The sequence below is a fragment of the Lepus europaeus genome, chromosome 11 (assembly GCF_033115175.1).
Source record: "Lepus europaeus isolate LE1 chromosome 11, mLepTim1.pri, whole genome shotgun sequence".
Taxonomy (NCBI): Eukaryota; Metazoa; Chordata; class Mammalia; order Lagomorpha; family Leporidae; genus Lepus; species Lepus europaeus.
This window is the reverse complement of record NC_084837.1, coordinates 37170307-37189326: the sequence shown is the minus strand read 5'-3', so window position 1 is coordinate 37189326 and position 19020 is coordinate 37170307. Positions and strand designations below refer to the sequence as shown.

At 36.4% G+C, this 19020-nt stretch overlaps 1 protein-coding gene across 1 annotated transcript in view; it reads left to right on the top strand.

Moving 5' to 3' along the window:
• Positions 1–19020, top strand: part of TTC6 (tetratricopeptide repeat domain 6) — a 267326-nt gene that overhangs the window by 195061 nt on the left and 53245 nt on the right. The window contains exons 16-21 of the mRNA XM_062206582.1: positions 4712–4881; positions 5774–5894; positions 7320–7470; positions 10705–10787; positions 11610–11686; positions 12092–12252. Of these exons, the coding sequence (XP_062062566.1) occupies positions 4712–4881; positions 5774–5894; positions 7320–7470; positions 10705–10787; positions 11610–11686; positions 12092–12252 (763 nt within the window). The remainder of the gene's footprint in view (positions 1–4711; positions 4882–5773; positions 5895–7319; positions 7471–10704; positions 10788–11609; positions 11687–12091; positions 12253–19020) is intronic.

Genomic DNA, 19020 nt, shown 5'->3' with positions numbered 1-19020 from the left:
CCCTTTCAGACCAAAGGGAAAGAAAGTTTTAAAGTGAGAATATAATGTTCCTCATGGGCATTGTCTACCTTAGAAAAACTACTACAGAACATGCCTGTGACTATAGACTTGTAGTTCAGGCCACCGAAGATTAGAGATGGGACACGGGCACTCCCTTGACTTGCATCCTCTGGTCTGCTTTAACACAAACCAGGAGGAAAAGAAAGCTCAGCATCAGAAGCAATGGGTGGCAGGCCTATTAATGGCTGATCTGTACAGTGATCTGCCCTCAAGGAGACCCAACAGGCCAGTCCACTGCAGTGGCTTTCAATGTGGTAAGCCTGGGCTTCAGCAGAAGTCAGCTTGTGAAGAGCCCTGGCAGCTCTGCCAAGAGTTGGGTCACTGGAAATGGACCTGCCCTGGAGTCGAAGGATGCCCAGGTCAGAGCCACAGATCTTATTGGCTCTAAGCTGAAAAGCCCTTCACTCAGCCCAACTTCCAAAGTGACCACTGCAGCTGAGGGTATGGTCAAGTAGGGTCAGCAACATTGCAGGCAGAACTGTAAATTTCTTGTTAGAGATGCCACCTGCCTTTACCTGGCCAGCTCTCCTCCCAGGCCAGCCAAGTAATGAAAGTCAACAGAGTGCCTTCCCCTAGGAGGTTCACACCTCTCTTAGGATATACCCCATGTGAAGAGATAGATAGGTCTGGGCCTCTGAATTTACAAGGCCTAAAGCCCACCAGATTATTATCAAGCCCCTTCTATCAGGTTCTATTTGCCTCTCAATCAGAAAACTTAATTGTAGCTTAGACAGCACCTTTCTTAGCTCCTCTAATAATGACTCTATCCTTTGTTCTAGACCCTGTCTAGCGTACTTGGGCCTCATTCCTTTGTAATCATAACATCTACTCTACCACCAATGGCTCTACTCCCAACCTGTGTGTACTGATGGTCCTCTTCCCCACTTAATGCTGTATAATTGTTCAAACCTGGTTAATGCCACTCTTAGTATCATTGGTTACTATCTTCACCCTGTCTTTTATGACCTTGTCTAAATATGATCAGAGTCGGCAAACTTGGAAGGCTTGCATAGCCTTGGCAACTCATGACGAGAGCCTAGGGTGGTTATTGGCGCCATAAACTAGAGTGTCAATTTGTTGGGTCAACAACAGGAGCCACTGTGCACTTGCTCCTCATGTGGGATCTCTGTCCTTAATGTGCTGTACATTTTGATTTGATGCTATAACTAGTACTCAAACAGTATGTTTCACTTTGTGTGTCTATGTGAGTGCAAACTGTTTAAACCTTTATACTAAATTGATCTTCTGTATATAAAGAGAATTGAAAATGAATCTTGATGCAAATGGAAGGGGAGAGGGAGTGGGAGAGGGGAGGGTTGCGGGTGGGAGGGAAGTTATGGGAGGGGGAAGCCACTGTAATCCACAAGCTGTACACTGGAAATTTATATTTATTAAATAAAAGTTTTAAAAAAATTATGAATAAGTGGCGGTGAGGATGTGGGGAATGTTTTTTTTTTTTTTAAACAGAAAGATTAAATAGTAAAAGTTTACATGGCCAAATTTTTCTATCCATTCCCTCATTTACTCTTTGCTTTAGAAAGTCATTCTCCATTTTTGAGGTGAGATTAATAATTTACCTAAAGATTCCTCTAATTGTTTTAAATTTTTAACTTTTAAAATTTCAATGTAAATAGACCTCTATATTTTCTTAGAAACATGCCCATTATTATTGGAATTTCTTTTTGTTCTGTGAAAGTTAAAAATAACTCATCTCTAAAGTTATCTCAGCTTTCAGCCATTTTCAGGTACAGTAAGTTTACTGAAACCCTTAAAAATTCTTCCCTAGCTATTGGTCTGTTCTGGTTCTCATCTTTTTGAATTAAAGAACAATATTTACAGGAAGGGAATGAAATGATTAGAGAATAACAAGAAGGTTGATTCAAGGTATTAAAAGATAGTATTTTCTTAAAGCACCTCAGATGCCATTTTAAGGAATTTGTCTTTTTCCCATTAGCAACGGGGGCCACTAAAAAGGAAGCTTTTTTTTTTTTTGAGAAAAGAGATCTTTATTGGATTAAAAGCAAGTCTTACTGCTCCAGAGCTATGAATAGACTAATACGAGTGACCCAAGTGTGAGCCTATGAAAGTCTGAAGTACTGAGACGGTAGAAATCAAAGAAAGAGCAGGTGCAAAAGTCAGTGTGTTTCATGATTCACATGACTTAATGGCACACCACAGAGTTATTACAAAAGACTTATCCTGTAAAACTTTAGGTTCAGAATCATTTAAGCCAAAAAAATAATTACTGATATTCTTTGAGTAATAATTAAATATATAACTTTTACATGTTAGAAGATATATGACATTTCTTGAAGGTAGAGCAAACAAAAAAAACAAACAAACAAACAAACAAAAAAACCCCACAACTTCTTCCAGGATAAAATCTCAGGATGCTTACTGCTTTTGAAAGACCTCCATTCTCAGTCTGCCAGGATGCTGGTTGCATGCTTTTCTCCAATTTGCTATTAGTTTCATAATACAGCCTTCTTGAACACCTGTTTATCCTCCTCCTGGATTTATTTTAGATTTTCGGAAAAGGGTTATTTTAGCTGCTTTCTCCTATTTTCCTTGCCATCTTTTATTTCATTTTAAAAAGCAGATGTGCTTCATAATATTAACTGATTGGAAGTAAGTTTTTCAGGAGTTGATGGAGATCAGTGATAATTTCAAAATTGTAGTCAGAAGTTCATGAGAAAAGAATCACATTCTCACACCTGATGAATGAGCCTCCATTCATAAAAGAGCAATTTCTCTTTTATTTGGATGTATCCTCAGTGCCAGAGAAAATTCCTGTAACTTCTTTTACAGCACTGTCTATTTTAGCATTTTATTTATTTTATTCATTTAAGACAGAGGGGAAACGTGAGAGAGACAGACAGATTTCCTATCCACTAGTTCACTCCCCAAATGCCCAAAAAACCGGAGCTGGATCAGGTCAAAGCAAGGAGCTGGGAACTCAGTCCAGATCTTTCACATGAGTGGCAGGATGCAACTACTTGAGCCATCGCCTGCTGCTTGCCAGGGTGTGCATTAGCAGGAAGGTGCAATCGATAGCAGACTGAAGATGGGCACACAGGCATCCCAAGTGATGTCTTTTTTTTCTTTTGGTGTGAAATTATTTTGAAGTATATACATAATCTCTTCATAATTTGCATTTTCCATGAAATTTCTGAAGACCCCTTTTACAGACAGAATTCCATTTCAATACAATGAAATCGTTAAGTTGTAAAAAAACATTTTTAGATACCTTTGTAGATAGCCTCTGGTAAGGATGCCTCAGTGATCTGGTTAGAGTTTTTGGTGTGAACCAAGAATTCTGTGTGTCTTCATTGTAGGGATCAGATTTCATAACAAAAATGACAGTGTTTTCAAATGTAACATTTATGGGAAGTATACTCATATAGTACTTAAGTTTTAAATTTCCTTTTATTGAAAGTGATTCTAAAAATCTGATAGCTTGATAGTCCTCATTTTGATCATCAAACAGCTGAAGAAGACTATTTCTTGAAGACTGACTGACATCTGTATGATAGGGGGGATAAAAGATGATTGACAAAGGTGTAAAGAGAAATTGTAAAAATGGGGAAGTCCTTTTCCTAGCAGGAACACATACAAGAAAAAATATCTGAAGTTATGAAAAGTTGTAGCTTAGAAAAGATTAGCAAATGAGATTTCATTATCTAAGGGCGTTTTCTGGGAAAGATTATACTAAACTGTTTTTTCTGAAAGTAACTATTTGGGGGACTTGATGATTTAACTTGGAGGGCCAAGTCTGTGACAGGGCCAGTAGGAGTGTGGATGTAAGTTTGTTGGCTTCTCTGGACTACATAAACTGGAAGCTAATCTATAAGTAAGGATGATTATATGAAAAATTTAAAATCAAACTCACAGCAATTAGAAGATACAAGGTGTACATTATTAAATGATCAAGTTAGTTACAATGTAGTCCACTAAAAAGCTAGCCGTGGTATCAAAACTAATATAAAAGACGAAATTCTACTTAACAATGGCCAGTTCTTTTACACCTTTAATTTTCTATACATAATGGTAAATTAATGTTTTTTTATGGATTTCATAATCTTAATTAATACACTAATGAGGAAAGATTCCCAAATGTATTATGTGAGGAATTAGATTTGCTAAACCAATAGTAATATTATTTATTAATATTCTCACTTGGTAACAGAGAACCAAGTGATGTCTTAACAACTGTCAAAGGCCTGCTGCTCCATAACAATTTCTACTTTCTTATTCCTGAGAAATGGCTTATTTTATTTCTCTAGAAAGCGGTTTTGTATAAATCAGTGACTAACACATTTTGGATATTCAGTAAAAATAGAAATAAGTGAATACCACATTTATTTCAGTGACACACATCTCTGATAAATATAATAAATGAAATAAATTTATAACCATGTAATTTATACAAAACACAATCAATAAACATATATTGATACAATCAAGTGTAAGTTATTTATAAAACGTTCATATGCTTTTTGCTATTAAGGTGATAATCAAACTCTCGTGAAGCAAGCAGAAGCAATCATCAATTGTTATTCAAATATAAAAATTAGTTGTATAGATATACCAAAAAGAGAAAGTGAATATTTTGCAATACATGTAAAAATGGAAATTTTTTTTCTTTTTCTAGGACATATCGAGGGAGAGCCTATGTTAAACAGCGCTGTTATAAACAAGCAACTCAAGACCTTTCTGCTGCAATTCACTTGGATCCTAATAGCTGGTTAGCGTTGTATTACCGAGCTTGCTTGTTTAGAAGGAGTAACCCTTTGAGAGCGCTGCAGGATTACAGCGTTTCAGGTACTTTCCCTCAGCGACACATGCACAGGCATCTGGTCTGAGAGGAATACTTATGTGGGATCACGAGTGTACTACGTATATTTTATATATGGTATACACATAGTGTACTATGCATCGTTACACATTTAAGTATATTTATAACTACATATTCCATAATACATATAATATATATTCGTGTACATATGATGTAGATAAAAGTGTTTCTAATAGAGCCTTTTTTTTTGGTACATTAGCCTCAGGAATTTATCATTCACAATCTAAAAGGACCCTCAAGATATTTCCTTAGCTAAGAATAATATCTAGCAGTTATTGGACATTTTAGTACTTTTCAATCACTGTGAATCATAATAGCCATGTTGTTACTAATAAACAAATACATTTTGTATGTATAATACTATTTTGTTACCAAATGAGTACATTAATCATACATATATTTTATTTTATGTAATGTTAAAAAAATAAAAGCAAGCATTTGGTGCAGCATTTAAAATGTCTCTTGGGATGGCCTGTGTTGGAGTGCCAGGGTTCAAATCCCAGGTCTGCTTCTGATTCCAGCTTCCTGCTTGTGCATGTCCTGGGAGGCAGTGATAGCTCAAGCACATAGGCCTCTGCCGCCCTTTTTGGAGACCTAGTTTGAGTTCTGAATTCCTGGCTTTGACCTAGTGGACCAGCTCCAGCTGCTGCAGGCATATGGGGAGTGAACCTATATATATAGTATCTCTCTCTCTCTTTCTCTTTTTCTGATTCTCTGACTTTCAAATTAAAAAGTTAAAAAAATAATCCATAGGAAGGCTATAGGCTAAAACGTAACTCAGAAATGTTTGTTGTCTGAATAATGTGTATGTGTGTGTATATATATATATATATATGTGTGTGTTCTTTTATTTTCAAGTTCTCATAAATGATGGCTATGAGAATCTTAGTTCTTTTCTACATCGAGGCATAATCTATACAAATCTAAAGTTTTGGATGCTGGCAATTTGTGACTTCGAAACAGTTATTTCTCTAGAAAGGTATGTTTTCCTTTTCATGTGAACTGATGTCAGTTTTGTTTAAAATTAATAAAAAAGACAAGTTGAAAGAAAACATTTTCTCCCCTCATTGATAACATAGTAGACAATGAGAAAATCATAAGTTCATATTAAAACTAGAATACTACTAAAAATAAGATAATGGTAAAATAAGACTTGGCCTCAACATCTGTTTGCCTCAGGTGCTTTTGCAAACTTTAGAAATTGAATGGGTTTGAGAGGAGTTAAATCATTGATAATAAATTAACAAGTTAGTAAGAGGAGCTTAGGAATACCCAGTCTAGAGCTTTTTGAAATTAATTTCATTGAAAGCTATCAAGTTTTAAAATAATGATAAAGTATTCTGCTTGAGATGTCACCGCTATGCTATCCATTATATATAACTAAATAGCACTTTCTATTTAGATTTTCACTTCTGATTTCATTTTGCTTAGTACAGTAAAAGAAAAAAAATACCATTTTCAACCATTGTTTCAGAAAACCAAGCTATAAAACACAAATCATGCCAATTCCATGCCAACTAGCAAATACTAATACAAACTATGTATTAGCTTTATCCAAGATGAATTTTGAATTTGACTTAGGGAAGTCATGGACTGTGGTTCCCTTAATGACTACAGTAGTTTTCTTTGGATGTTTTAGCCAGGAAGGAAAAGGAAAGAGTTAAGTGCAAAGAGTTATAAAGTGGGCAGTAAAAAGTTTGGTGTCCTGGAAGAGGATCAGGACTTGATGAGGTTGGGGCATAGGATGTAGAGTTTCCTCACCTTGAAATAGAGACATTAATCAAGGTAATTTCTAAAGTGGTCTCTGCAATGGAAATTGTTTGATTCTAGGAGAGAAAAACAGGAGATGGCATTATAGGAGTGATTCAGTAGACAGAAGTTCTCTCTCTCTCTCTCTCTGTCCCTCTACTCTCTCTGTAACTCTACCCTTCAAATAAATTAAAAAAAAAAATCTTTAAGAGGGAAAAACAATTCATTTGATATAAAAAAGTAGCTGCATTAATACATGTGTGAAGAAAATTTTCAAGCCTAAACTGCCAAATCCTAGAATATTTCTATTTCTCACTGTTACTTGTGACCTAAGGTTGAAGAAAACTAAGCTTATTATTCAAGATAATTCAAGTTGAGGTCAATAAACAGTAAATTATTCTAAGAGCCTAGAGATTTCAGGAATTCTGTTCTGAGCATGGACTCCAAATGTTAATTTTCTATGAAAGATTTTATAAAGGTGTTTATACTTTTTTATAGGGTAATTTACTTTCATGAAACATTAACTAGATTACAATGGATGTGTATTAATGTATGTATTTCATTATGTACATTTAAAAATAAGACCAAATAATTCATAATTGAAGAATATTTTGGATAATTGAAGGTGTCTAACAAGATTTTTCTCATTTTTTAGAACTATTATTTTACCTTATATAAATATTGGTCTCATACATTTGCTACACCTGGATAACTATACTGAAGCCATTTGGCAGTTTTCTGAGGCCATTAGAATTGATCCTTTATATATTCAAAGCTATATTTGTCGAGCAGAAGCCTTTCATAAGGTATTTAAAATTTGACAACAATGATTTTTTAAAAAAAATTGTTTTAATTTTCTGGATATATGTTCAATTTAATTTTGTACAATATTAATTTATTTTTCAGCATATTATAGGGGTGAATGCATTCATAAGTAACAAATATTTAGCAAATATAGTTAACTATGCTTACCTTCCTAAAGTGTTTACTTCTAAGATGTACATGGTTGTCTTTATTAAATATTTCCTCTTTTCTTATTATAAAATCATATATTTATGAAATGTAATATATGTATTCAAATAGTAACAAACTAATCAGTATAATTTCATTCCCCAGAGGTAATTACTATTAACATTTTGGAGTCTAAGGGCTGGCATTGTGGTATAGTGGGTAAAGCTGCTGCCTAAAATGTTGGAATCTTATATGGGTGCTGGTTGATGTCCCAGCTGCTCCACTGCTAATGGGCTGGAAAAAGTAGAGGAAGATTGTCCAAGTGCTTGGTCCCCTGCAACCCATATGGTGTGGAAAACCTGGAATTATTCTTGCTCCTGGCCTAGCCATCTGGGGGAGTGAACCAGTGGGTAGAAGATCTCTTTCTCTGTCTCTCCCTCTCCCTGTAATGCTGACTTTCCAATAAATAAATCTTTAAAGAAAATATTTTAGAGTCTATTGGTCTAGCATATGTGTGTATATGGGTGAGTATATGAGTATATGAGTTCACTGAATGGGAACCTAATCATACATATATTCATTTAAATATTTTCTAAGTTTTACAAGATGTTTCAGTTATATATATATATGTATATATCCTTAGTGTAACAAATCCGAACAATTCAGTAAGTAGGAAAAGTCCTCCAAATGCAACAAATTTGACCTTCCAGAGACAATCACTGTCAATTCTTGTCTCTGCCCTTCAAAATAGATGTGTCTTTCCTCTACTGCACCACAAACTGCCATCTCCAAGACACTGTCAGATCTCACTAGGGTTATTGCCGCAGCTCCCCAGTCTTGCTTCTGTTTTTTACTCTTTCCATTGGATTTTCAACACCACAGCCACAGTAATCCTGCCAAAACATGTCAGATTATTTGCTCAAAATCCTTCAACAGCTTCCCTTTGCACTTAAGTCAACAGCCAAATTCTCTGAAAGCCAAAGGCCTACCAGTGACTTCAGGAACTGGCTCCTCATTGCCTCCTGTGCTTCCCTGCAAGTCCTGCACTTCATTCTGAGGGATGGGCCAGTCAGCATGGACTGGGTGATGCCACAGCCAAGAAACTTCAGAATTACATACGAACACCATGAAGACTTGTTTCCTGTGCACCGTACATGTGCCCTGAGGGCTGCCTGGGGTTCTGCTCTCCACTGTCTACATCTCAGCACCCAGTATGATTAGAGTGCCATTCAAAATCTTTGGAAAAAAATTGTGGAGCTATCAACCCACGGCTGATCCACATTGACTCTTGACCCCTGATGGGAAGGCATGAACATGATTCCAGGATTTTTTTTTTTTTGCTTAAAGTAACCTTGCTGAAGCAGCTCAGGCCTTTGGGGAAGGTTATGTATCCGGAGCAGCAGCATGAGAGCAAGGTGTAAGATCACCTATTCAAAGCTCTCTATTCTTTGAAGCAAAAATCCTTACCTGGCAATAGCTGAAGAAATGATGGTGTTTTCACATCATGGGATATTATGGAGTCAATTAAAAAAAATGAACTATACCTGCTGATTTGGAGGGATTTCCATGAGTTTTTTTAAAAAGATTTATTTAGTTATTTGAAAGTCAGAGTTACACAGAGAGAAGAGAGGCAGAGACAGAGAGGTTTTCCATCCGATGGTTCACTCCCGAGTTGGCCACAATGGCCGGAGCCGCGCCCATCCGAAGCCAGGAGGAGCTTCCTCCAGGTCTCCTACATGGGTGCAGGGGCTCAAGGAATTGGGCCATCTTCTACTGCTTTCCCAGGCCATAGCAGAGAGCTGGATCGGAAGTGGAGCAGCCAGGTCTAAAACTGGCACCCATATGGGATGCCGGCACTTCAGACCAGGGCATTAACCCACTGCGCCACAGCGCCAGCCCTTCCATGAGATATTTTTGAGTAACAGAAGCAAGGTTCAGAAGAGAGTATAAAGTATGTACAACTTCCAACTGATTAAAACAATTATAAAGTAACCCTTCCCTATATAGAAGACTATATATTTCCCCTGTGTGAGTCCAGTCTCCAGAGTGAATCTAATATAAGGCTTCCTGGAGAGGTCCAACCCCAGGGAGACTTGGAAAGAGGAGAGTGAACCTCTGTAATTCCAAACCAAGGTTTCCTCAATGCAATGATATGGGCATTGGAAGAACAGGTGCGGCGATATAGAACCGATTTATTACCTATACCAACCTAAGCAGAATCGGCTAAGAATAGATCCCTCAAATTTGTTTAAACAAATCTCAAGCTTCCTCCTTTTGAGTTCCCACTTTTGACTCTAGCCACTTTTTGCTCCAAACAGTCTGTACTGTTCCTGCACGTGCTGGTTGCTTCCATCCACAGATTAGTTTTGTACATCCTGTTCTTTGCGTCATTATGTCATTATAGTAGGAGGCTGTGGTTGGTTGTCCTGGGTTAATTTTGGTTGTGTCTGTGTACTGTGTATTTGGTAATCTCTCCAAGGGTAGTTGATTTTTGTCTCTGAATATATAAAAATTCAGATTATATTTCTGTGACTAATATTAAGGAAAGAATGTTTCCTTGTCATTATATATTGATGCTATAAGGTTCTGTTTTTGCATCATTTTTAGGTTTTGTTTGTTCATTTACTTAATTTTCGGGCAAGCTTGCTTTTAATATCTTGTTTTCAAATGGAATTGACTTTTTATTTTTAGCCTTCTTTGCATTTTAGTTTTATTTTTTAGCATGGGTGAAGTTTGGTGAAAAAATGTTATGGTTGAGGGAGAAAAACCGAAAAGTAGAATGAAAAATGAAAGCACACACCCAAAATGAGGTGTTTAATATAGTTTTACATATGGAAATGTATGTGTACATGGTATGTGTAATCAGTGCTCAAAATTAAGTGATCTTAAAAATCAAAAGACTTTGCATCATGAACATATGCTAAAACTTTTCAATACCCTATGTTTTTGATGCCTGTTAAGACATTCATGCATTAGGATATATCCCTGCAAACTTTCCGTAGTAAAGAGGGAAGGGATAAACAAACAAACAAACAAACAAAAAGCAATCGGTTTTATTAGGAGGTAAGTTTCTGTTTGTCATTCAACAGGTGAATAAGTTGAAAAAGGCAGTCAATGAATTATCTCGGGCTATACACCTTCAGCCAGATGGAATCCAATTATACATAATAAGGTATGAGCCTAGAAATTGAATCCTTGGCACCTGTTCCAGTTGTTGGGCTCTTTAGCTCTCTCCTGATTCTTCCAGTCTCCTCCTGTTACATTTAATTTCTGAGCAATGGCCATCTCCCAACAAGCAAGCTGGATGTAGTTATTATTTTTGCTAAACTTTAAGATAACTTCTTACATAAGATAAACAGGTTTTTCCCTGTGCTGTACCCTTGCATCAAAACACTTGCTACTGGTTAAGTTCTTTGAGGTTTTTGCAGGTGAATAGTTGTATATTTATCAATTGCCTTCTGAAAGTAAGGTAACTTATTTTGAGCAGTTGTGATTGTATCCACAGAGGTATCAAACGTGAACCTTAGGATATTCAGTGGAAAAAAGAATGATACATCGTATTCCAGACACAGTGGAGCTTGCTGTATAGGACCCCTTTGCAAGCTATGAGTTGTCACTGCTGAAATACATAATAGGCTTTAAGGACTTATAGACCTGGCAAGATGAACAATGTTTTCTGATATAGGCTTGCTTTTTCATTTGACTCCTGATTCAAATACTTCCCTCTCTTTATGTTTCTGGACAATACAAAAATGTATTTGAGAATTTTTATTTCATTATCACTTTCTAAATTCTTTTCTTATCACAGGTCTGCTAGTTTGTCTATTTAGATTATAAGAATATTTATAATTTTCACCTTATTTTATGCAAAAGTATGTAAATATACATGGATGTATCCTAATTATAAAATTTTAAGTACCTGATTATAAGAAACTTTATTTTTAGAAAAATTATTTTTAACTGCTTAGAATCATAAAGCTACTATTTCTTTCAGAGGACAGTATCTTCTTATGATGAAGTGCTATGAACTTGCAAAGTTCACTATTTATCAAGTATCTGAAATGAATAGAGGTAAGTATAGTTGATGCAAAATTACAATTGGTTTAAAGCTTTTATACTACTTGAAATAGTTATATGTGTGTGCATATATCATATATATATAATACATATAGCATCAATTGAAAGTCAAAGTTAGATTTTAGAACTTGAGGTTCACATGTACATAGTCAATTACTAAAATGATTACTTCAGTGAACTTTTGGAGAGCTGCTGTCACAGAAAATATAAGGCTTACAATTGTACCTTTTAGTGTATAATTAGAATTTCTTATTGTTTTCTGGTAGTAAATAGTTTTGGCATAATATTGATTTGTTAATTCAAAGAAAGTTTATTATATTGCTTGATTTTATTAAAATAATTATATTTTAAATCCTTGATAGCTGGCAAAGGTATTGATGAACTTTCCTTTCCTTTTAGGTCTCATTGATTTGACTCCTATACAGCAAGCACTCATTTATTCATTTTGTGAAAATCATGACAAGGCCATTCAGGTCTTAGAAGGAATCACATGGAATAGACCTGAGATGGCCACGTTTGCTCTAATAGCAAAAGCACATATGAAGGCGAAAAGGACAAAGGTGAGAAGTCCTCTGAGTAACACTTGCTAAATCCATAGTGCAATGTATAGATTGTACTTAGTTTGACATGTAACTATTATAAATCTAATCTAAAAACAGTTTATAGAACTAAATTATACTAGTCATTTGTATATTCTTTGTTAATTAATATTTAGGTTATTTTCTTTTTTTTCCCCTCTGAGGAATAGAGTTTCTCTAAATATTCTCTTTTTTGATCTTCTGTTAACACTTGGAATAGGTTTTCAGAATATATTCCCAGAGAGTGACTGTTCAGCTTTCAAGAAAGTGACACACATTGTAAAAATTGAAAGAAAAATAAGAAAGGGAGGAGGAGGTTGGAAGTGAGGAAGGAAAGAAAGATATGATGGAAAGTGTCATTATGCTCTTAAATCTGTATATATGGTACATGAAATTTGTTCTTATATAAATAGAAAACATTTAAAAGAAAAGAAAATGATACATTGTGCCCCAGAGTTGTGGTTTATCTAGGATTTTCTTTTTGTGTCTTTGGGTGAACAAAGGTTCTTAACTGTAATGTGTAAAACAATTTTAAATTTCTCAGGGCTTATTTTTTAAAAGATATTGTATAAGAAGTTCTTCTCTATACCTAAGCTATTAAGATATTCTCTTACATTTTTTACTAAAAAGTTTGCTTTGATTTTTCCATTTAAGACCAACTTAATCTATCTTAAGTTTTTTTTTTTTTTTTTTTTTTTTTGGTGTGAAACAATGAAAGAATTTCGGTATTCCCCACATGGAGATCCAAATGTTTCAATATTGTGTATTGAAATAGTCTCCTTGCTACAAAGATCTTCAGTGCTACATTTATCATATTTTAAATTTTCATATATGTTTGGATCATGGATGTTTTGGTCAATTTTAATCCTGTTCAAAAATTCAATTATTGTTACCACAATCTTTCTTGTAATTTTGATACCTGCCAGAGACACTACTCTGCTACATACATTTTAAATTTGTCTACCCATATCCATTAAAAACTCTCTTGGAATTTTGATTGAAATTATACTAAATTTGAGGGAGAATTGATACCTTTTAGATAATGAATTCTTTAGTTTATGGCCATGATAATATACCTCCCCATTTATTTGACATTTTCTTTCAAATAGATTTTATACATCTTTTGTTAAAAGTGTTCCTAGATGTTTTTATAATTTTCATCACTATTATACACAGTATCTTTTAAAAACATATTTGTCTATTTTAAAGTCAGAGTTCATGTTTTCCTTTTTAAAAAGTTTGTATTTGAGAGAGGAGTGAGAATGCACTGTAACCCACTGATTCACTCTTCAGATACCCACAATGGAATGTGTCAGGATGAAGCTGGGAACTCAATGCAGGTCTCTCTGGGTGTTGGTGACAGGGACCTAACTACTTGAACCATAACCTGTTGCCTTTCAAGATACACATTAGTGGAGCTGGGACTCGAACCCAGGTACTCCACCATGGGTGAAGAGGTGACTTAACAAGCATCTTAACCACTAGGCAAAATGCCTCCCCCCTTTCTATTTGGTGAATTAATTTGTCTAAAGATTGCAATGACTTCTTCTTCTTCTTCTTCTTCTTCTTCTTCTTCTTCTTCTTCTTCTCCTTCTCCTTCTCCTTCTCCTTCTCCTCCTTCTCCTTCTCCTTCTCCTTCTCCTCCTTCTCCTTCTCCTTCTCCTTCTCCTTCTCCTCCTTCTCCTTCTCCTTCTCCTTCTCCTTCTCCTTCTCCTTCTTCTTCTTCTTCTTCTTCTTCTGACAGTGTGTGAGAGAGAGAGAGAGACACAGAGAGAAAGGTCTTCCTTTTGCTGTTGGTTCACCCTCCAATGGTCACTGTGGCTGGCGTGCTGTGGCCGGCGCATTGTGCTAATCTGAAGCTAGGAGCAAAGTGCTTCTCCTGGTCTCCCATGTGGGTGCAGGGACCAAGGACTTGGGCCATCCTCCACTGCACTCCCGGGCCATAGCAGAGAGCTGGCCTGGAAGAGGAGCAACCGGGACAGAATCCAGCACCCTGACCGGGACTAGAACCCGGTATTGGCACCACAGGTGGAGGATTAGCTTATTGAGCCGCGGCGCCGGCCATGACCTCTTCTTTTGATAATTAGTAAAAGGAACTCGTAAAGTCATCTGCTCTGCTTTCTTTGATAAATAAGAAAATATTTAGTCCTTTATCTTACACTATAAGCACTGAGCACTCTAAATCCATGAATGCATGCCACACTCAAATTCTCCTCCTTGGTGTTGACTCAGTGTGTGGAATCCATATTGTGAGGCTGCTGTAGGCATCTGACCTTAGTGCAACTCCTTGCCTCCCATCAGCTCACCACGTATTACGACGCCAGTCTTGGGTTTTGGGGTGTATGTGTACTGCAAATAGGATTGTTGAAGACATTCCCCAGAGAGTGTATCATAGTTTCTTGAGAAACATTAATTGCAGCACTCTAACAACAGGCAACATTTAAAATTATTATGCATTGCCTTATATTGTTAAATTATGAGTAGTAGTACAGATGAAGTGGAGTTTTTAAACATATTGTCACTATTGTGGTTAACAATCTAGTGAACATTGAATTTTTTCATAGGATTGGAGATTTGAATTGATATTTAGGAGACATCAGAGTCTAGTTAATGTCAGGTGGATATCCTATTTATGTAAAGGACCTTTAGATATTTTCTGGATTTTTGGTGTGTACTCAATAATGCAAAGCATGTATAGACTACCACTACTACTACTACTACTACTACTACTACTAACAGTGATAGGCAGTTCACATCAATTAACTATCTATATGCATCAGATAGAATGAGGGCATTGTGCCAATCTGGCCTCATTTCATTTTTACAATATTCTAGCATTTTAAAATTGCCATCACACCCATATTCTCAGGAATAAAATTCTTGGTTGACAGGATGGATTCTGGACATGAATTGCCTGGATTTTTATCCCAGGTCTGCAATGTGCCATCCATGAGCCAACAAGAAAGTCACTCCTCTTCCCTAATTTTCAGTTCTCACATCTTGAGATGGAGATGATTAGAGAACACATAAGATTTTTTGCAAGCACTAAGTGAGAGAAATCAAGTAACTACTTAAGTCTTTAGTATCTGGCACATGGTAAATACTTAATAAACACTAGCCATCATTATTCCTATTTTTTTTCTTCCTTAGGCCTTTTTGGACTTTTTACAGGTTCCATTCCACATGCATTTCATTATGAGTAACTATTTAATATACAAAAAAAAAATTCTATGTTTTTGACCCTTGACCTCTCCAGTTACTGACTCTGGTACAACCAAATCTTAGAAAATTTTCTACATTCATTATTTTCTTTTTTTCACATTCCACTCATTTGGTTACTTGCTATAATCTGGCTTCGGTCCTCTTATGGCAGATACATTGTAAGATAACCAACAACAGGTATGACCTTGAATGTAGATGGAACCTGTGACTTGCTTCTAGCCAACAGGATAAGGTAAATGTAATTTTATGTCAAGGTCATAGTTATGTTATAGTATGTAAGACTCTTAGCAGACTGGAAAAAGAAACACTTCTGGCTTTGATGAAGCAAAGAGCTATAGGTGAACTGTCTTTGGGAGGACCCCACAATGGTGAACTTTGGTGGCCCTTGAATCTCAGGGCAACCTCCAGCCAAAAGCTAGACAGAAGTCTGCACCCTCAGGAATACATCCACAAGGACATGGACTTGGAAGAAAGCATTTCCTTAGTTGAGCCTCCAAATGAGAACACAACCCGGTTGAAGCCTTGTCTGCAGCCTGCAGGACCCAGAATGGAGAACTAAGTTAACCTGTGCCCAGACTCCTAGCCCGTGGAAACTTGTGAGATAATAAGTGTGTATTGCTTTAAGGCACTAAGTTTGTGGTAGCCTTTTTTTTTTTTTTTTTTTTTTTTACAGCAATAGGAATAATGCAGATTTTAGTAACTGAAAATAGGGCAGGGCTATAACAAATACCTAAAAATACTAGAGCAGCTTTGGAACCAAGCAGAGGCTTTAAGAATTTCAAGGAGTGTAACAGATAAAGCTTAAATTCCCTCATATAGACTATTACTAGATATATGGTCTTCAAAGATGTTGGGACAGAGGACCCAGAAGCCAATAATGAACATACTGGAAAGCTAATAATGAACATATTATTGGAAACTGGTAGAAGAGCGATCCTTTTAATGTAGTGAGCAAAATTGTCCCCTAAAGTTCCATGGAAAGAAGAATTAATAAGTGTGGAGCCAGGTTATATAGATAAGATAATTTCTAAGCAAACGTAGTGCTGTTAGGTCTCTTCTTGCTACATAGAGTAAAATGTGAGAGGAGAGAGAGAAATTAAGAACTGTTAAAACAACCTAGGACTTGGTGATGTTGAGAATTATCAACCTCTCCAAAAGGGCAAAAGATGATAAAATGAAAATATTCACTGTCAGGAAAGAATATTCACTGTCTAGAGAAAAGAATGTGATGTGACTGGGAAACTTTTTGCTAAGATCTCAGGAAGATCATAAGGTTGGGGTACTCAGTCACACTACTGCATTTCAAGAAATTGAGAATATGCCTTAAAGTCTTGTTACCCAAACAAGAGGATCTCTACAAGTTTAAGGGCATTGTCACTCAGACATCTCAGCAAGATGCAAAGTAAAGTTATTTTCTTGAAAAAATAATTAATGGATGTGACTTTTATCTAATAGGGTGAGTTTCCTGTGAAATCCATGAAAGATCTCCCAAGATCTTAAGAAAATTATTTCTTCAGAAACCAGTTTGGACCAAACGAGACAAGAGAGTACAAAATGATAGGATGATGTTAGACCTCAAAATTATACTGGCAGGAAGGTTAATAAAACAACCCAGCAGCAAGCATGATCTCTTTCATGCAGAAGGTTGGCCCAGAGGACAAGATCAAAAACCCACAGATGGGACTGAGAATCACAAAGATTGATTCTCATGTCTTAAAACCTAATCAGTAGACTCTAGCATTTGCCAAAATGGGCTTCAAAACTTCCATGCACCAATTTTGATGTTCCATTTCCCTACTCTTTGAACTGGAATATCTGTGGATGTTGTCCTGTTCCTGTCTCACAACTGATATTTGGGTGTTTTAGAGACAGGTAATTTCTCTCTTTAGTTTCACAAATGGAGAGGAATTGTGCCTCCGGGAGTAGTACATAATGGATTACACTCAAATGCTTCATTCGCAGTTGAACCTAATTTAAATGATGAGATTTTGGGCTGTGAGGTGATGTAGTAATGAGAACAAATTCCATGTGTTTCATAGATACAATTATAGGAAGGTAACCTAGTGATATATTAACCTTGTTATTATAAAGCAAATTGATATTATTGCAGTAATTAAAGAAGAAAAACAGGATAGAGGAAAGTATGTGGCAGAGATGTTGGATTGTAGGGGTGAGAAAGTGTACTGTGGCAGACACCTCCTTGTTACCCTCAGGGAATCTTCCCCTTCTTTGAGTATGGATGAGACCTGTGACTTGCTTCTTAACAGACTATGACAGAGTTAAGAGGATATCACTCCCTTGGTTATACTGCATTACGTAAGTTTCTTAGTAGACTGGAGGAGAGACCTGTTTACCTGAAAGATGGAAATTACCATGTTGTATCTGCCTAAGGAGAGGGACATAGTAGTAGAGAAGTGCAAACAGCTTTTAGGACATGAAGAGTGCTAACAGCCAGCAAGAATCTGGGGTCCTCAGTCTTGCAGCCTCAATGAGATGAACCCTGCCAGCAACATAAACGAGCTTAGGAGCTGATTCTCTGTAGTTGTTTCCAGAGGACAGTGCAGTTGGGTTGATGCCTTGATTGCAGTCTTGTGGGACCCAGAGCAGAGGACTCAGCTGAGCTATGCCCTGTCTCCTGACAGGCCATGCAGGTATCTTTTTCATATGCTGGTTTAATTTCCTTTGAATGTATTCCCAGGAGTGGGATACTTGGGTCATATGGTAGATTTTCTCCTCCCTCCCACCGTTTCTCTCTGTCTCTCTTTCTTTTTTTCTTCCCTTCATTCCATTTCATTTTAAAATTTATTTATTTGAAAAAGTCACAGAGAGAGAGGGAGAGACCGAGAAAGAGATGTTTTCCTTCCACTGATTCACTCTCCAAATGGCCACAATGACAGGGGCTAGATCAGCTGAAACTACGAGGCAGGAGCTGTATCAGTGTCTCCCACATGAGTGGCAGGGATTCAAGCACTTGGGCCATCATCCTCTGCTTTTCCCAAACTATTAGCAGGGAGTTGGATCAGAAATGAGGCAGCCAGGTCTTGAACTGGCACCCATATGGGTTGCTAGCTTTCCAGATGCAGCTTTGTCTGTTACACCAAAATTATGGCCCCTATATGGTAGATTTTCTTTATAACCTCACCAGCATTTGTGATTTTTTTGATTTTTGGGTAAAAAAGCTAACTGTAGTGAGATAATACCTCATTTACCTGATGGCTAACATTCCTGAGCATTTTTTCATGTATCTATTGGCCATTTGTATTTCATCATTTGAAAAATGCTTGTTCATATCATTTGCCTATTTCTTAACTGAATTGTACTATTGTTGTTGAGTTTCTTGAGCTTTTTATATATTCTGAATGTTAATGATTTACCAGATATATAGCTTGTATTTCCTACTACTCTGTTGGTTGCTTCTTTACTTGGTTAATTGTTTTCTTTGCTGTCCAGAAATTTCTTTTTTTTTAAAAAAATATTTATTTATTTATTTGAAAGAGTTACACAGAGAGAGGGAAATATGGAGAGAAA